Source organism: Rhinichthys klamathensis, unplaced genomic scaffold (genome assembly GCF_029890125.1).
Source record: "Rhinichthys klamathensis goyatoka isolate OS25496 unplaced genomic scaffold, OSU_Roscu_1.1 h1tg000001l_1, whole genome shotgun sequence".
Classification (NCBI taxonomy): Eukaryota; Metazoa; Chordata; class Actinopteri; order Cypriniformes; family Leuciscidae; genus Rhinichthys; species Rhinichthys klamathensis.
Window position 1 is genome coordinate 4,858,421 of NW_026606555.1, and position 12,484 is coordinate 4,870,904.

A 12,484-nucleotide genomic window follows, 5' to 3' on the forward strand; every position below is an offset into this window, starting at 1 on the left:
TCATGCCACGTTCAAAGTCACTCAAATCACCTTTCTTCCCCATACTGATGCTCGGTTTGAACTGCAGGAGATTGTCTTGACCATGTCTACATGCCTAAATGCACTGAGTTGCCGCCATGTGATTGGCTGCTTAGAAATTAAGTGTTAACGAGCAGTTGGACAGGTGTACCTAATAAAGTGGCCGGTGAGTGTATAATTATCCTATTATGGTATAATGCATTTTATAAAGGTTTAGTTCACCAAAAAATGAAAATTCCTAATGTTATTGCAAAGCCAAAAGATTTTCATTCATCTTCAAAACACAAGAGAAGATATTTTAAATAGAATTTGTGTCACTCCATTGAAAGTCCAAAACTTAATTATTTGTAAAAGTAATTACTTGTGACACATGAGAACAAATCTCATTGCTCATATACATTATTAAGCAATGTGTGTTGATCAATATTTACATGGGAATAAAAGCCCTTAATTTAATCGGTTTATTATATGAAACGATTGTGTCTGTTAATAAGGCTTGGATTAAACCGTTCTATTTATATGGATCACAATATATCTATGAACTTTTTCAAGTGTTAACGTTTTGGTGTAATGGAAATTCAAAGGAGGGACAGAAATCTCTCAGATTTCATAAAATATTTTCATTTGTGTTTCAAAGGTGAACGAAAGTCTTACGGGTTTGGAACGACATGAGGATGAGCGAATGATGTCTCGAGAGACGTGATTTTGAGACATGATGCAATAATGGAAATAACAGAAATAGCCAATCAGTAGAATAGATGGCTCATATTTTTGGCTATTTCCTGGCTATGGCATTTCACCTTGATTAAAGCTCGCTGCTCAGAGAGTTGCCATGCCAACTCGCTACTGACAACAAAAGCTTGCAACACTTGCCCCGCCTCTGGGGTCTTCTGATTGGTCCACTGTTTTGGAACTGACATTGGTAATTTTTTTAACTCGACACGGCGGTTAAAAAAACCCGCAACGCTCATGTGAAAGCGCAACTGTCAAACACGTCCGTCTACAGTGTGCAGACTGTCACACATATCTGTATCTGCAATGTATTGTCCTGCATAAGATTTTAAAAAACGTATGATTAATCATTTTAATACATTTTTGTGAATAAATGCAGAATCCAGTCTTTATGTATTTCTGAATAGATTTTCACCCACTCCAAGTTGTTCCTTAGCTACAGTAGTAAGATTGTATTATTTGGTGCATCTGCATTGTAAAGTAATGTGAAACGAGACCTGGGGGACAGAGGTAGCTGGTGGAATAGCGCTAAGGTTTGGACCAAGCAATCGAAGCAAATGTCTGCTTTCAAATGCACTGGCGTACCAAGACAAACACAAGCTGCTGAAACTGAAGCCGGTCAACAATGAGAAAGTGTTAAGCTAAAGCAAACACAGCCTTAGAGTAGCATCAACAGAGCTACTGATACGCAGTTAAGCTCATCCTGATGAATGTACTATTATGAGTATCTGTGTGCATGTTTGTTCTCTGGGCTCAATATGAGAGGTCATGGAAGCAGCAAAATGCACACGCTATCTAAAATCCATACGACTCATTCTCGATGCATTAACGGTCAATATGTTAACTGGAGCATAGACAAAGTACATCCTATTGAGAGAGAGAGCAAGCGCTTCTCAGTTGAGGTTTGCAGTGCCGTCTCCTGAAGGGAACCGCAGAAGCACTGTCAGCGGCATTATGGGATAGAACCATGCCTTTGCAACTCTAACAGGCATCTAAAAATGATCCTGAGTTAAAACAATAATCACCTACAATAATTCTGCATGTGTTTCTGTGTGATGGGTCTGTGGAATGAGAAGTGTGTGTTACCTGTGTAATGCTGGACCAGCTGTTGAAGGGTCTCAAACTGAGCTCTAGTGGTGATGTAATATCCTCCACTGTCCAGTTTACGGATTTTATAATGTTTCACGTGGTCCCCCTTCACATCGTCCCAGTCCCGGATAGACAAAGAGAAGGCACCTGCCACACAGACACACAACAGAAGGATTGCTGTAGTGCAGTGTGGGAATGGGCAACGCAGTAGATGGTGAACCAGAGAACCAATTCTTTATCAGGACCGGTTCCGTTGTTTAAAGAGTACTGGAATAGAATGATGTTAGTTCTGTGAATGATTCTCACAATATGCAAATGTATTCAAATATTTAAGTAGTTTGAGCTAGTAATGAGACTGACTCGATTACATCATTAGTGTTTCATTGGAGTGACGGGGTTTTCATGCTCTACTTTTTCAGTGGCTTCTTTTAAAAGTGAATCAAACCCAACAAGTACTCAGTGTAATTATAATTAAAGAATAGTCTGTCACTAGTATTTAAAAAAAAAAAATATATATAAATCTTTGAAATATGTTACCACATTTTGTATAATACATAGTTATCACCAATTATTCGATTGCATTTGTGCCGCCTCTAAAAATAAATAGATTTAATGCTTTTATATTGAAATGATCATTGGCAATGAAAATTTAGACAAAAACTGTACACAAAACTGTTAAGAAACCAGAAATGTGTGACAAGTGATAGTTCACCCAAAAAATTAAAATTCTGAATTAATTTACTCATCCACATGTTGTTCAAACCTACATGCATTTATTTCTTTTGCAGAAAACAAAAGAAGATATTTTGAAGAATGTTTCAACTTTTTTTGGCCACACAAAGAAAATCCAAAACAACACTGGAACCCATTGACCTTTACGAGACATAAGGGTGACTGAATGATGACAGAAGTTTCCATTTTGGGTGAACTGGCTCTTTAAGAGAAATCAGAATCGTAACCAGAATGCATTTTTTTAATTCTTTATGAATCGCACCCCTAAGAGCAGTAAACTTTTGAGTAATGGTGTCCAGTAAGTGCGTGCTGTTTATTACCTTTCGTGGTTTCGCTCTCACGGATCAGGTAGGTTCCTCGCGGGTTCCCCGTTGAAAGAAGCTGCCTCTCTGCATCTTTACGCCCCAACTTTCCAAAATACCAGCTGAGAGACAGAGAAAGAGCAAATGATCAGAATGCCAAGTCTACATTGTCTTAATTCTGTTGATCAAGTCACGACTGCTTGGATCTTTGTTTATATAAAAGATTGAATGCATTCTTTCTGAACATTTTACTGTATTTATGTTATTCATAACGTCAAAACAAGAAAATGTTTATCTAGGAACATATGTAAACTCAATCAAAAAAAGAAAAAAAGGATGGCTGGGAAAAGTTTTTTAAAGCTGTACACTAAAACGGCCTTACATATGACATCAGAAAAATGCAGACAACATCTGCAAACTTGCATCACTCAAGCATCTCCCTCTGGTTAAAGTTAAGCGTGTTAGACTGAGCCAGTGTCTGACATCAGTCTGGTTTTTGAAAACATAAGGAGGAAAAAATCTGACATCATTAACACACAGTGTAACCCAAGACATCACAGGAGAAATCAACATAATTAAACATTTTGTTTAGAGCAGAAATGTACCTGCCGTCTAAAAAAAATGGTGTCTGAAAAGTAGTAACAAACTTAAAGTTGTGTTTTTTTTATTATTCTTTTATATTGTTATGATAAACGGTTTACTTGGCAATCCATTTGGAGAGAGGGGGGTTGACTACAAGGTTTTTTAGAAAAACAAAAAAGGGGGATTGAAAAGAAAACTTAATTTGTTGTCGTTTTTGGTACAATAACTCAAGATGCAGTCACATTTACTGTTGCTCAGTGGAATTTCAGAGGCAGAATCCAGCCATTCCAATAGGAAACTATAGGATAGAATACATCTAAGATGGCGATTGGTGCATTGGATTAGGATAATGTCACGAATATTTGAAATAGATGTTGGTATATTACTGACAGAGAAACACTGATGTTTTCTGGATAATTGTTTTCTAAAAATTTATCATAACCATTCATTTTGTCAATATACTTCAATATACACTAAAGTACTTGGATTTCTGATTGCCGTCTTTCAAACAACATTTAAAGTCCCCCTGTAGTCAATAATGTTATTACTTAAAACTCATCTTTGATCACCAAAATGACATATTTGACGTTTTTCCTTGAAAAAAAACAAACGTTCATGACTTAAAATAGCTTGAATGTATCTCTACACCCCTTGCCTCATTTAGTACAAGCGATTCTATGAATATGCAAAAAGATCCATTCGTTGACGATCACACGTTGATCTGATTGGTTACAAGGTAGTTTGTGACGTCAGAAACACCAGCGATTGTCTTTGGTTCACTGCAGTTTTAAGGAGAAAACACTCAGCAATGCTGTCGACTTATGAATTTGCACATGGTTTGTCTTAAAGCATATTACAAACACCACATAGACACATAAACAACATTAAAAGCTGGATTTTCACCACAGGGGGACTTTAAAATATAATTTTTTTAACTAATATTTGACTGCTCAAATGTACTTGGCACGTGGTGAATTTTAGCTAAAATGCAGTGTTGCTCATTGGTGCCCTTGGAAAGCGCCTAGTTCGCCTATGCCTAGAATCAGCCCTGCCTTTATGCTTCAGATACGGTTGAGCTTGATAAAATGGTAATACGTGGGTCCGTTTTTGGGAGGTGTCTTTGTACTTTGTCCCAAACAACAACAACATAAATGTTGCCTAGCGATAACATTCAAGCACCGCCCTGCACTACAACTGCCTCTGGATTCATTTAGAGAGGGCTGAGGTTTGTCAAGCATCTTACTGAGGGGTCTCTGGGTTAAGGTAGGAGTGAACCGAATGACATCACTGTACCCCCACCCTTAACACAGCCCGGTGTATTTAACACACACACACAAATCCAAGACTTACTCCTCAGCCTGGATTGAGTCCACCGGGGCGACGTAATTGCTGGGAATGTAGCCGGTTCCTCCTGTAGTGAGAGAGCGGGCGTCCCACCAATCACCCTCACTGACATAAAGAGACAAAGACAGAAAACACACACACTTCTTGTCATGTTTAGGCTTAAGATTTTTTTTTTTTTTTGCAGATTTGTCCATGAATCTGTCCTTCCGTATGTTCATCCATCTGTTCATCCAATACATCCATTCATCTGTCCATTCATTCATCAATCCATCTTACAACCATTTATCTGTTTGTTCATCCATCATCCAGTCTTCAGTACATCAGTCTTCTTCCATCTAACCATCCATCCATTCAGGCATTCATTCAGTCATCCGTCAATCCTCTTACTACAATGTCAAACTCAACACACACTATACTTCTACCTCTTCAAACAGAAACAGGTTGTTGTGTGAAAGACTGAAAGGCCAGATGCAGGTACCACTAATGTTTCTGTGGAGGAGAGAGAGATTGTGTGTGTTTTTCTTCAATTTTTATAATGATCCCTTCATCACAGTATTGGTCATTGCCTCACATCTGTCTCCTACAAACCTTTCAAAGCAAATTCACCACAAGTAAACAACCACATCCACAACACACACACACACACACTTTCACTTACAGAGTGGAAAACGATCTGGTAATTCTGTGAACATCCCATTTATTCGATAACATCCTACTCTCTCTTTAACATGCCCTTCGTGTAATACCCCTCTCCAATAACCAATCTCTCCCTCTCTCAAATAGCATGTGCTCTTCATACAAAACATCATTTCCAAGAACAGCCTCTCTCATCTCTCACAATCATTGTATCCACTTCCCCAGACACACACACACACACTATAGTAATAGCGTGACATTAGAAGACCTGCTGTACTAAGCAGTGCAGGTTACATTACCACCAGCAGATGGCGCTATATTATAAAACATTTTGGCAACAATGCAAAACAGGCTTACTACTACTTACTAACTTCCTTGATACCTACCTTTGAATTCAAGGAGGTCGAATTAAAACTAGACGGAATTCATATAACTGTTGTAAGTGTAGTTTCAATAAAGTATGAATGCAATATGACTAAGTGCAAAATATAAATTTCTGTGGTATAAGTACTGTTTTCCCACAATGCAATGCACTCACTGACCTTTCCTATCCAGTGTGTTGAATAGAAGTAATATTAGGCATGATTTTTAAAATCCCTGTTACAACTTATTACTTGATTGGCTGCCAAAAAGAACAATATTTATATCCTACATGACAACTGTAACATGGTTAATGCACATACATTGTGATAAGGTCACGTGACAAATATTTGAAACCGTTTCAGAGATTGTACACAACATTGTACGCGTGTAAAAATCTAGTCGACTCGTATATATATTGATAATGGAAGAAATTACACTATATGCTGTGGCTGTTGGAAAATAAGTTTCAACTTACAGTTAAAAGAGCCAATCGTCTGTGTTTATTCAATAAAGCGTATGCATATTAGCTGGACCTTTTTTTTTTTATCAACACACTCACGGCAGTTCCGCAAATTTGTGTCTAATTTCATTCATACTTTTTCGATATATGACCCCACTGACGGTTATGTTTAGGAAAGGGGTTCGGGTCTTGCATGGCTAAAAATGACTGTCTGGGGATGTTACTAAAATAGTGTGTGACCTGACTTGCCTTAAAGGGACTTTGACATGATTCAGTTTAAATCAGCAAGTAGTGAACAAGTAATCCATTCCGAACATAGCTTATGTTTCAGGTCTTTGACTTACGTGCTGTTGATGATTTGAAACTTCTCTCCTTTCCTGAAGCTGAGATCATCTTCAGTACGAGCCTCATAATCATAGAGAGCAACAAATAGAGTCACACCTGAGAGAGAGAGAGAGAGAGAGAGAGAGCACATCAGCACCATGAGGATTAAGAATAAATTAAAGCATACTTTATATCCTGGAAATGGACAACAACATAGTGCAACGTGAGCACTGGGAAAGAAAAAGCCATTTTGGTCGGCGGAGGCTTTCAGACAGATCGAATGACATTCAAGACCTGCAATTAGGGCCTTTCAGGAGCCATTTCAGGAGTCAAGACTGTTTCAGCCGATTCAAGATCACCAGTCCAGCACAGTACACACACAAACAGACCTACACACACACACACACTGATGATGTCTGGTCTAAAGGAAGCTGAAAGCCACACCTCTCCCGATGGGATATTATAAAGAAAGCTGTGTGGGATCGGGATGGGGAACATTTGTCTCGTCTGGCAATGCAAAGTCGTCTTCACTATTGTCATTTAGATTTCACTTTGACTGTGTAACTGTCTTTGCCTCAAATGATTCCCACAAGATTTGAGAAATTTGGTCATGACATGGAACCAGAGTAATGGGACACAGGCAAACCAAACCCTTCATTAGATGGAACCCAAACCTAAAATCTGTCATTAGGCACACACTCAGTAAGACAGGAATGTAAAACAATCAACCTCAACGGGCTCACATTCGACAGTTAGCAGTCTGAGGCCATAAGCCATAAGTGATGGTGAAGACCAATCTTTATACATCTTGGCAATCTCATGACCAATCAGAGGTCACACTAGATTTGAAAGGATAAGCCAAATAAAGTTTCCACTTTTTGTTTTGTTGCAATGCAATAAAACAGTGGACAGTTCTTAAAGTCCCCCTGTGGTAAAATCCAGCTTTTAATGTTGTTTATGTGTCTATGTGGTGTTTTTAATGTGCTTTAAGACAAACCATGTGCAAATTCATGTCAACAGCATTGCTGAGTGTTTTCTCCTTAAAACTGCAGTGAACCAAAGACAGTCTCAAAAACACGGTTTGAAATCGCTGGTGTTCTTCTGACGTCACAAACTACCTTGCAACCAATCAGATCAACGTGCGGACAGCATATCATTAACAGTGAACTAGCAGGGGAGTCTCAAGAGAAGACGGGATATCCCGGTATATTTTTCTGTTAATATGACAAATCGGGTACATTTAGCAATATAGCGGGTGAATTATATATATATATATATATATATATATATATATATATATATATATGATGTATGTTATGATATTATGATGAACTATATGCTTTTCTTCACTGACGATTGGAGTTGTTCAAAGCGTTTCTAAGGATGCTGATTTCTAGAAGACAGATTGAGATGGCGAACGGGAACATGGTTTGTGTAACATTAGCAACACATCATTAGCTGTTTGATAACGTTAAACGCAAATGATAAGGTTGCACTACAAATAATCCTTATCCATCAGTTTGACTGAATAAGCTGCCAATTTGATTCATATGTTATTTTCAGACGTATTTTCCTCTTAATTAATAATTTTTTCTTTGTATTCAACTGTCACAAAACGAAGACAACATACTGTGGTCTGCTCTCCCGATTTAATTTACAATATATCCCATTAATAATTCACTGAAATGCACTAAGAATCTCTTGGTATTTCTCCCCAAAATCCTTACGTTTCTTTCCAGGTTTGTTTTCACACGGATGCTTTAAAATGTAATTGTCTCTCCTTTTCACTTCTAATCCCTATCACTGTCAAAATGACGGAAAGCACACTGAAATATTATCACTCAATGCTAAAGTTAATAAAGATTTTTGATTAAGGCAACATATGTTACATAATATAGACATATATTACTGCAGTGTAAGTATAACTGCATATATATAACCAACCCATTTTATTGCTGCGGAAAGAATCAAGCTTTTGGGGTTATCCCTTTTATTTTTTGATAGTTGAAGGGTGAGTAAATCTCATTGTACCCAGATAAATTAAAAAAAGCAAAGAAAAAAATGCATATTGTGTTGATAGAGTGAACCTTTTGCTGATTGTTTACAGTTTAACAGAAGATATTCCAATAATTTGCACAAAGCATAATGGGGCATAGGATAAAAGTGGATTAAGACCTTTTGTGCAATGGAAAGCTTCTGAGGAAGTTAAAGTTATTTTCAAGGAACCAAAGATAACAATAAAGAAACTTTATTTTTAATAGTCATTTCATGAAGTCTGCAAGAATGCACACGTTTTTTTGACCGCCAACAAATATGGGCACTGAGATATGATGCTGCACATTTAATATTTTAACAAATTATAAATAATAAAATGGAAGTTTCCTCCTCTTGTATTTCAGCCAAGGCAGCAATATATGATGTTCAGATTTGCTTGTTCAAACGTCTTTTTGCTTGATCAATTCTGAGGTCAACAAATGTTTTTTTTCAGGTCAAATTAGACGTTTTTGAAGTTTGGCAAATATGGAGGCAGACAAAAAAACAAGATTCAACAACAGAGGTCGATTGAGAGCCCATAACTGAGTAACTTTGAAAAAGCATTATGAAAACACTGCATTTTGTTTGAGCAGCCAAAAATAGCAACATTGACTAACAATGAGGTTTGGGCAGTTGTAAGTTGTAAGAAAAGTGTGTGTCAGAAATTCTAATGAAGTGTGTGTTACCTGTGCCTCCTCGCGAGCGCAGCGTGCCTTGGTGTGTTGCTGTGTTGACCCCTCCGAAGACGGTCACTCCCTGCGTGACCCCAGTGGCATGGAAGTTGTTGTAGTTGGGAATGGCAGCGACCCCAGTGACCCCACTGAAGCTGGGGTAATGCTGTGGCGTAGGGTCGACACCATATCGATAACCTACTCCGCTCTGAGACAAGCTGGTGTCCCGGTCCTCTGTTAACTTAGCAGCCTCTTTGTCCTTGCATTGCACACAGCCCATCCTCTATGATCTATGAAATGAAGACAGAGAGAGATTAGGAATAAACTACCATATAAGTACACCTTAGCATACTTTATAATAACAAATATTTTTTATATATATATATATATAAATATAAATAAAGAACACACACACACACACACACACATATATATAATATATATATATAAATAAAGAACATACTTGTGCAAACTGAATGTAATGTTTTCGAACACAATGTGATTTATAATTAAATGAAAATGTTTTATAGATAACATTTATATTAAATATAATTAGTTGAACTTAAGTGTTTTTTTGACCCACTTAAGTAGTACTTAAGTATATCTTTATATTTAATTTCATAATTACTTCTATTGTCATAATTACTTCTATTGCCTGTGAAATATGGTAAATCTTTACTGTCGAATGTACTGCAAGCTAAAATATACTTTGTCATTTAATCAATTACTATTGAAACTTGTATGTCATACATTTAAATATATTTGTAATTAGTACACATTTGAAGTTACAATTTAGCACATTTAAATTATATAACTTTAAATGTAACATTGAATAACACACAGTTACAATGATAAATATAGCTGCAAGCAGCAAATAACAGGGTTCAAGCACTTTAAGGCCTTCAAACACATTAAAAGTTTTATTAAGCAAGCCTGTAACCACCTAGATCATAGATGAAAAGACAATTTACAGACAATACAGGCAATTTACTAAGGAAATATATGGTGCAAAAGCTTTTCAACAGTTATCGAGGTTGAGCAAAAACTAGTAGATTTTTTAAATAATCTCCAATATTTAAGGAAAGATTCGATTGACAACAGTGGTCCTAGAGGTAAAGAATAAGGAGCTCTACCATATGGCATGAATGTCGTGGACATGTGCGAAAAATCACGTGATATACAATCCTTAATGCACGTTAAAAACGCGAAGAACTGGCTTGGCTCCGTTCGGGCGGAAAACTTAGCAAAAGTAGGTTTTTCAAAAAATCCAAAGCCAATCCGAGACGTGTGTTTCTGCCAAGGAGACAAGGATTCCAATGATATAAAACACTTAAGCCTGCTTCTGATCACTGTAGCGCCACCATCAGGCCTCAGTGACGTTGTAGCATCCCTCACAGTTTCAAGTTTCTACGACGTGCGGTTTGTCTGCCCGATCACTTTTAGGGGAGAATGCTGATCCTTAGGGTTTCAGCGCTTCACACTTGAGCCTTGAACCCCTAACAAGTACTTTGTGCTTTAGTAATAGTATGTTAGCCAACACATCAAAATAAGTTTACATCTTTAAACTAAGACAAAAGATAAGTATAACTTTTAATTTGACATTATTACAAAGTGCACTTATTAAACATGTACTTAAGCATGTTAAAAAACAGTCATAAAGTGTACACTTTAAGTACACTTAACCAACCTTTAATTTCAGTGTACAGTTAAGTACAGTGTTAAGTACAGTGTTATGAAATATATACAGCACAGAGGAAGAATTCATTTTTGCATAGAGATTCTTAAAAAAAAATCTTAAACAAGTAAGGATGAACTAACTGTTTTGTTTTTTTGTCAAGCTCCTCTTGTCGGGAAATTCACTCACTAAAGCACTATAGACACAAACAGCCAGAGAATGTGTGTGTGTGTGTGTGTGTGTGTGTGAGTGTGTGTGTGTGTTCGGATTTTAAAACTGAACTCGGAAGTTCAGCCCATGATCCATCAACAGCACAACAGCTGAACTGTCTGACGGACAATAAACTCCCATCAGGAAACGTCAAGATCTCTTATCCCTCTTCCAGAAGACCCTCACAGTGAAACAGAGAAAAACACACTTGTGAAGAAGTGTGCTTAACTGTGTTGAATGTGAACTTGTAGTGTACTTTAAATCTTAAAATTATATTATTTCTGTAATAAGTACTCTTTTTAAAAGTGTGCTAAAGTGTACTACTTTTTCACATGGGGAGAGAAGGCGAGATACAGAAAATGTCTTAAGGTAGTATTTTTTTCAAAGCCGAGGGGCATCTTTAAAAAAAAAAAAAAAAATTGTAAAATGTTTTGCTGAATAGTGTGCTTGTCCTATCTTTAAAATAAATGCCATTTGGTTTTATATCTAATGAAATGACAGACATACAATTCTAACTGAAGTGACCAAATATAGTAGTAAAGCTGATAGTAAACACTGTAAACTGTTTTCTAGAAACATATAAAGTCAGATTTGCTGGATACATTCTGATTCTAGATTGAGTCATCAGTGCAATAACGAATATTCATGCACTTTAAACTCCATCCAACTAGACAGAAATTCAAATGGATTTTTTATAGTCTATACTAAGAGTTTTTATGATCAAGATGGCTGGACAAAATCAGTGCACGTGTTTGAAAGAGAGAAATAAATGTGTGTATAAAAGCCATTTTTCCTGCTATAATCCAGATCTGTATCAGATTGAAATCTGCAAAGATATAATTTTTCAGTTTTTGAATTTAATCGATGTTTTTCAATGCTGTGCCAGAAGTGGGAACGCATGGATCTCAGTGTTCTTAGCTACGACAGGATTTGCTCATCTTCACTTATGTCTCCTACAGACACACACTGAGGCTGCTAGCTCACTCTGTCTGTACCCATCTCTGACAGGAACATCCGGGAACGGAGAATCCCCTGCTTCGGCTTCCTCTCTCGCTCTGTTTTTCCTCTCATCTCTCTCAGACGGACCCCTGCTGTGTGTCAGTGAGCAGACTAGCACTCTTACACCTACGAGCAGGTCTCCTGTCGTCTCGCTCTTCCACTAATCCACAAAGCTCTCTTTCCATCTTTTATATTTGTCTACCTCTACCATGAATAATGTATGCCTTTCTTGCACTTAAGCAGAAGCACCTGCATGCTGTCAGAGGCGTTACCTGAGGTTCAGCCCACATCCTCTCATTTACAGCTCAAGAGT

The 12,484-nt window shown here is 37.2% G+C and overlaps 1 protein-coding gene across 4 annotated transcripts in view; it reads right to left on the reverse strand.

Moving 5' to 3' along the window:
- fynb (FYN proto-oncogene, Src family tyrosine kinase b) overlaps nucleotides 1-12,484 on the reverse strand; it is an 85,752-nt gene that overhangs the window by 17,437 nt on the left and 55,831 nt on the right. For all 4 annotated transcript variants that reach the window (XM_056250871.1, XM_056250704.1, XM_056250633.1 and 1 more), the window contains exons 3-7: nucleotides 9,303-9,577; nucleotides 6,603-6,699; nucleotides 4,806-4,904; nucleotides 2,892-2,995; nucleotides 1,837-1,986 (exon numbers count right to left, since the gene is read on the reverse strand). In XM_056250871.1, coding sequence (XP_056106846.1) covers nucleotides 1,837-1,986; nucleotides 2,892-2,995; nucleotides 4,806-4,904; nucleotides 6,603-6,699; nucleotides 9,303-9,567 — 715 coding nt within the window. In that variant the 5' untranslated portion in view covers nucleotides 9,568-9,577. The remainder of the gene's footprint in view (nucleotides 1-1,836; nucleotides 1,987-2,891; nucleotides 2,996-4,805; nucleotides 4,905-6,602; nucleotides 6,700-9,302; nucleotides 9,578-12,484) is intronic.